The sequence below is a fragment of the Motacilla alba genome, chromosome 11 (genome assembly GCF_015832195.1).
Source record: "Motacilla alba alba isolate MOTALB_02 chromosome 11, Motacilla_alba_V1.0_pri, whole genome shotgun sequence".
NCBI lineage: Eukaryota > Metazoa > Chordata > Aves > Passeriformes > Motacillidae > Motacilla > Motacilla alba.
Window position 1 is genome coordinate 7801422 of NC_052026.1, and position 6729 is coordinate 7808150.

Consider the following 6729-nt stretch of genomic DNA (forward strand, 5'->3'; position numbering starts at 1 on the left):
TAATAAATTAAAATGTAAGAGATCAGACGCTTGGCTTAACTTTACTGTTTTGATGGCTACAGTTGTTTCAAAGCCAACTACTGAATTGTTTTTGCAACTTTTTTATGGCCGTTTCCTAAACTGCTTCCTGTGTTTCCCTTCAGGTGTCCGAGCGCCTCAACCAGCCCGGGGTGGCCATAGGCCTGGCCTGGACACCCCTGGGAGGGGAGATCATGTTTGTGGAAGCCAGCAGGATGGACGGGGAGGGCCAGCTGACGCTGACCGGGCAGCTGGGGGACGTCATGAAGGAGTCGGCTCACCTGGCCATCAGCTGGCTGCGCAGCAACGCCAAGAGATACCAGCTCACCAACGGTGGGCAGCGGGGACACTGCTGCTGGCAGCTGAGTAACCCTGGAGTTACTCGCTGTGCAGTGAAACAGGGAAAGGGTTTCAGCCATCAGTGCTACCCTAAAGATGAGATCAGCTCCTGAATGCCTTTGTGTAGTTCTTTCCCAGCTGCTGCTGAGCCAAGGTGGCTGTGGCCTGGCAGAACATGAGTTGTGTCTCCCTGCCCTAGCCTGGAAGCTTGTGGACAGCCTCAGTGCCAAGGTGCTTCTCCTTGGTTGTGGCAGACATTGCCTCTTTACACTCGAGCTTTCCAGCAGTATTTTCATGATGGAGACAGATAGGGAAGTCTGTAGCTTTTTTCCAATAGGTTCTGTGTTTTAGTGTTAAGTTTTAGATTTTGAGAATGTTGGGTTTGTATGGCAGCTGTGGAACTGCAGTGCAGTAGGGCTCTGGACAAGAACATTTTAACCATTTTTTTTTGTCTGAACCTCCCAGGAAATGTGCTCATAGAAATGTGCTTTCTAGATTGATCACCGGCTGATCAGGCAAATAATTGACCAGTATCTTCCACTATTTGTGTAAGTTTAGATAGGTTAAAAACCAAAACGTAATTAATGTATGAAATGCTGCAGGCATTACCTGTGTGCATGTTTGCCTCTCTGGTTTACACTCCATGTACTCCATTGCAGGTGGAAGGACATCAATAAGAGTTCCACTGGGTTATAATTGTGAGTTTCTGTGGAGTGTTCTCTGAACATTGACATTGATGGTTTGGGACATAAAAATTCTATGTTGAAATTCCTTGGTTTCCACATTAATCCCTACTCTCAATTTCCCAATGCATGCAAATGCCAAGCTTATTGGTTATCATGTTACATTTTTTTCTAGGAATCTGGATGTAGGAAAGCTCATTGGGATTTCTTTGTTGTTTTTTTCTTAGGGCCTCTGCAATATTGTGGTTTTTTTCAGCCTGTTAGTAAATAGTGCCAAGGCTTTTAGTTCTTGGTGGGCTTTTAGAATAAAGACCAGGAACAAAATGGGTTTAGATTTTTAACATTCAAACCATTCTTTTTTTCCTTAAGCTTCTGGAAGTTTTGATCTCCTTGACAACACTGACATCCATCTGCACTTCCCAGCTGGAGCTGTCACAAAAGATGGACCATCTGCTGGTGTTACCATAGTAACCTGCCTTGCTTCACTCTTCAGTGGGCGGCTGGTGTGCTCAGATGTAGCCATGACAGGAGAAATTACACTAAGAGGCCTCGTTCTTCCAGTAAGCATCACTGCAGAAAAGAGCTAAGTTGTGTTAATTCTTCCTATTTTGGATATAAAGTCTGTTTATAGCCACTTAGAAAAGAGTGGATCCAGCGCCTTGCTGGATCATTCCTTAGCAGCAACGCGGTCTCTGCTGGTGCACTTGGAAGAGGCCAGGCTGCTGCAGGACTGCCCCACTCCTCCGCTTTGCCTTTCAACCTAAAGCCAGCCTTGATGTGGCTTTTTGGGAAAATACATTAAAATGTCTGCTTAGAAAGGAAACCTCAAAGTCTTAAAATGTGAGCCTGCACTGCAGTTTCTAAATAGGCTTCCTCAGACTGTTGGTACAGAACGACTTGTGGTGTCTTTGCAGAGTTGTGACTTACAGCTCTCGCTGCATACAGGTTGCTCCTGAATCCGTGGTACTTTCAAGTTCCTCTTAAATGTTGATCCTTGGCTGTAGCTCAGCCAAATGGGGTTTCCATAAAGCTTTGCCAAAGCGTGAAGGCAGAGGCGTTCAAACAGAGTTGAGTTCAGTGTCAGTGGAGCCTGGCACGGGTGCTGAAGCCAATGTGGGAGTTACCATCCCATACCAAATGAAGGACAGGAGGAGGATGAAGCTGGAAATCAGGGACAGGATTTTGTTTCCTGCAGAGGAGACAGAGCCAGAGGTGCCAGGGTAGGCAGCGGCCTGGGAGGCTCTGGGGGCAGAGGCTGACAGGACAGGCCATTGTCCAGGGTTCTGGAGCACCCTGCAGTGCCTCTGGTGGGAGCCAGCTTAGCCCTGCAGCCAGCCTGTCCTGACTGCCCGCTAAAGCTGCGTGCAGAGATAAGGTACCTGTAAGTATTAAACCATATTCTCCTCCTTCCCCAAGGCAGTGAATTGCAGGGCTGTGCCAGGGGCTGCCCTTGCTGCCGAGCGTGCAGCACGGCCGGACCCGCGGGTCACGTGAGGATCACGGCGCACTCCTGCCCGTCACAGCAGCCAGGGTTTGCCCTTTGTGCTGTAATACAGCCCTTCCTCTCCTCTAAAGCATTGTACAATTACAAGTTTCTGCTCTAAGATGGTCTTTAGGAATAGAAAGGAGTTTGGGGGAAGAAGCTGCAGCTGTAAGATAAACTAGTTTAGCCCCCGTTTACATCTCATCAGCAACTCAACCAGGAGGCTCAGTGGCGCAGTGCCTCTCCACTCCTGAACACAGGTTTGCTTTGCTGTGCGTATTTTGTTGTACTCAAGTTATTTTTCACGGGACATTGCTGCCTGAGGACTCTTTCCCCCTTAAATCTAACACTGCCTTTATCTGAAAAATCTACTGTTCTGCTGCGGGTGCAGGATTTCAGCGCGTGATATAAAAAAACCAAAGTTCACTTTTTGTTAAAGAAATTCTTGAAAAGCAGTCTTGAAAAGACTTTTCCACTATTGATTCTCTTGTACCTGCACTCCTAAATTTTTCTCTTGGTATTAGCTGTTACAGAAAGAATACTGTAGCATATTAACATATTTCCCTCATTAAGCACATGATGAGCTACAACTCTGCATTTTTAATTGCTTTCCTAAATGACTGAGGGAGGCAGAACCTTTCCTCAAAATTTAACTCCTGATGTGATATTACAGTAATTATTTTATTAGATTAGTTCATCGTTTTTATACATGCATCTCTTCTCCTCCTTAGGTTGGGGGAATTAAAGACAAAGTGCTGGCAGCACACCGAGCCGGCCTGAAGAGAATTATCATTCCTCAAAGGAACGAGAAGGATCTGGAGGAGATCGCGGCGCACGTGCGGCAGGAGCTGACCTTCGTGCTGGCCGGCTGCCTGGACGAGGTGCTGAACGCCGCCTTCGACGGCGGCTTTGCAGTCAAGGCCAGGCTGGAGCACTTGAACAGCAAACTTTAGGGACACGGCCTGGGATTGCTTCTCTCTCCAATTCCATAGTTCTTGATCTCTTTCAGCTACATGTAGGTATCAGGTGCAACTATGAGCTAAATGGGTGTGAATGGGGTGTCGGTGCCATCAGAAGGAAGATGCTGCTGCAGTTACCAAGCTGGAACTGCTCCTTAGGGGCATTTGCTGCTTTTTATCAGCAAAGAACCTCGAATCTCATTTCCTGATGGATTTGAGCATGAGAGAATTCCTTAGCCTGTCTGTGTACATGGCAGCAGCTGGTCACATCCTTAAAGAGGGAGTAACGTGCAGGTCGTAGGTGGGGTTGTTACAAAAAGCCAACTGCAGGTTTACTTATTTACAAAATATCTGTAATAATAATGAATAATAATGTGCTAAGGAGCAGCAGGATCTGGGGGAAATAAGGTTTTTGAAATCTAAACAAATACGCTTAAGGCATCTGAAGAGAAGCACTATGGCCTAATAAATGAAGTTAGGAAGTTCTTCTAGCACTTGGTTCTAGTTTGTTCTATTTTTCAAATGCAGGAAGCAATGTCAGAACTGCAATGTAGGAATTGTGTAGGAAAGAACACATCAATTCCCATCTGTACAGCTGTCCCTGCAGCAGCAGGGGGGATGGAGTGTGCATGAGCCTTAATGAAAAAACCCAGGAATGTTTTGGAGGGGCAGAGTGCGTGTCCTCTGTTCCTACCCACTACAGACCCACGAGGTTCTGGGATGCCGATGCTTGGAGGTTCACCTATGGAAGTTAAATCCATTTGAACAATGCCAAGAAAATTCTGAATCTTTATTCAGTGTGAATAATGTAAGGTTCAACAAGTCTGACAGCCTTCCCGTCCTTTGATAGCTTTGTGTCTTATCTCCCCTTGAACCTCAGTGAGAACTGCGCTTCAGCGTGTAATCGGGGCCCTTGGCATTCCTTATTGCAGGGGCAGCCCCACGAGCAAATCCTGGGTGCTGTTACATCCTGCTCTTGCTCACTGGTTCTGAAACAAAGCCCAAAGTGCTTATGGAACACAAACTGTACCAGTCACAACGGCCTGTTCTAGAAGCTGCCTAAAAATCAAAAGTAAAGAGTTTGCTTTGCTTTCATTTTTGTAGATAACAAAGCTGATTTACCTGGAATATAACAGCACTGATTGTAATCAATTCAGTGGGAATTTCAACACCTATTTTACAAAAGATTTTACAACTTTGACAAAAGACTTAATCTAATAAAATGATATAAATAAAACCTGCTTCTGTGTCAGTATTTTAAGAGCTGTACTCTTCTACTCACAAGTATGTTCTGAGACTACAGATGACAGCCCCAGTCTCAGAACATGTTCTGCCTTGTGAGAAATGTGCAGGGAAGAAGTGCAAAGAAACTCCCCCTGGGTAAAACCCCAGCCTGGTAACTCTGTGCTGCTGCTTTGCTTTTGATCAAACCACGAGGGAAAAATCCTTTACCAAACAGATGGAGAAACAATCCTGCACTGCTCTGCACTGTGAGAGCACTGACATGCTTGGAATTCCAGCACAGTCTGTTTACACATGGACAAAACAAATCTGCATTTTTTTAGAAGAGCATAAGGACTGCTAGAAAAGTTTCCAGCATGGCAAACCAGGGAGCTGCTCCCCAGAAAGTTAAAGGATGACTTTCTGGCTGACACATCACTCCACTTCCTAAGTCTTATCCCCGTGGACTCCACCTGAAGGTGAGGGGTTTAATGGCACTCTGAAGATAATGCCAGGCATTTCGTGCCAGCTCTTCCTGTCCCGGCTGCCAGAGCTGAGGAGGTTGTAACTGAGTAGAGATTTTTTTTTAACAAACATAAGAACTACCCGTTACAGCAGCCACTACAGCCACACTGTGGTGCCTTTTGTTTTGCTTCCACTGAGCACAATAATCCTGTGCAGCAGTGAGCCAGAGCAGTGGATGGAGCAGAGATTTAACTTGTGTCCCTCAGAAAAATATCCCAAAATAGCTGAAGCTCATCAAAAGTAAAAGCAGTGGCAGCTCATTTCCTCTGGCCACACTGTAAACTGCTACAGATAGTAACTGTCCCACTAGAAGAATTCCTGCTATAATCACAGCAGCCTGGAAAAGATTCAGGGTAAAACAACAGGACAGGCAGCAATACAAAACCATTCACCTGCTTTAATTTTAAACCACTACCGCAAACAAGAACTAGCAGGAACTGTCACAACAGAATCAAAATATTTACATCCACATTTGTCAAACATTTTAAGGCCTTTTTTTTTTAAAGGGCAATGAAAACCAGGGAGGTAGTGCTAGCAGACAAATGCAAGATCTACTGTTTCATCTTTCAGAGATGAATTTGAATACTCCTCCCAACACAGCAAAGTAAAACAGCACTTTCTAAAATAAATAGCTAATGTTAACACAATGCCAGGCTTTGATACACCATTTATTTTAGATAAGGTAGTAAACTGTACAGACTTCTGGTATGGTTTCTTTTTTCATATATAACAGTGTAGTTGACTTACCAGATCCTCACACTCTTTAGGCTTTTAATACTGCTGCGGATCTGGGCCTAAGGGTGATTTCATAATTCCATCTGATGACGGATATTAAAGGTTTTATACAATTATTTAACACCAAATGGAGCAATACTAATTTACATTACAGTCAGTCAGCATACAGTAGTTATGCTATAGCTCTTGTCCTCTGTGAAACATGAAGAAACCTGTCTGAGCACAGCAGGCAGCTTCTGAAGCTCACTGCAAAGGCCATTCCTGAGGGCCCCTTCCAGAGCGCAGCCCTGACCTTCAGCCCACTGTACCTCCATCAAATCACTGCAGCCCAGCACGAGGGCTCAGGGTGACAGTGCTCCTGGGGACACAGCAGCAGTGACCAACCCTGCACAGCCCTGCCTCGCAGGGGCCATGCGTTCTCCAGCACGGTCCCTCAGCGCAGCCAGAGCTGGAATGGCTCCGCTCAGCGCAAGGGAGGCAAGGCAGATGTGGGCTCCTCCAAAAAGAGTATTTAGACAACTTTCTGTTCAAGACAAACTGGAGGTAAATATAGACAAGCTTAATTAGCTGAGAACAATTACTGAATTTAGAAATCTGCAAACAGTTGGCTGTATATTCAAAAAGAAAAAAATGCTAGATTGCAGGAGTTTTGGAAGCATTTATCTACTACTGTCACAAGGTACCAGTACATCTTTTAAATTACATCTGTGCACAGTTCAAACAGTCTTAAGCATCAAATTTTCAGAGTGAAACTTTACTACATGAA

The 6729-nt window shown here is 45.2% G+C and overlaps 1 protein-coding gene across 1 annotated transcript in view; it reads left to right on the forward strand.

The window, feature by feature from the left end:
* The window catches only part of LONP2 (lon peptidase 2, peroxisomal), a 36025-nt gene extending 32317 nt beyond the window's left edge, over positions 1 to 3708 (forward strand). The window contains exons 13-15 of the mRNA XM_038147885.1: positions 144 to 351; positions 1410 to 1600; positions 3255 to 3708. Coding sequence (XP_038003813.1) covers positions 144 to 351; positions 1410 to 1600; positions 3255 to 3476 — 621 coding nt within the window. The 3' untranslated portion in view covers positions 3477 to 3708. The remainder of the gene's footprint in view (positions 1 to 143; positions 352 to 1409; positions 1601 to 3254) is intronic.
* The last annotated feature ends 3021 nt before the right edge of the window (positions 3709 to 6729 follow it).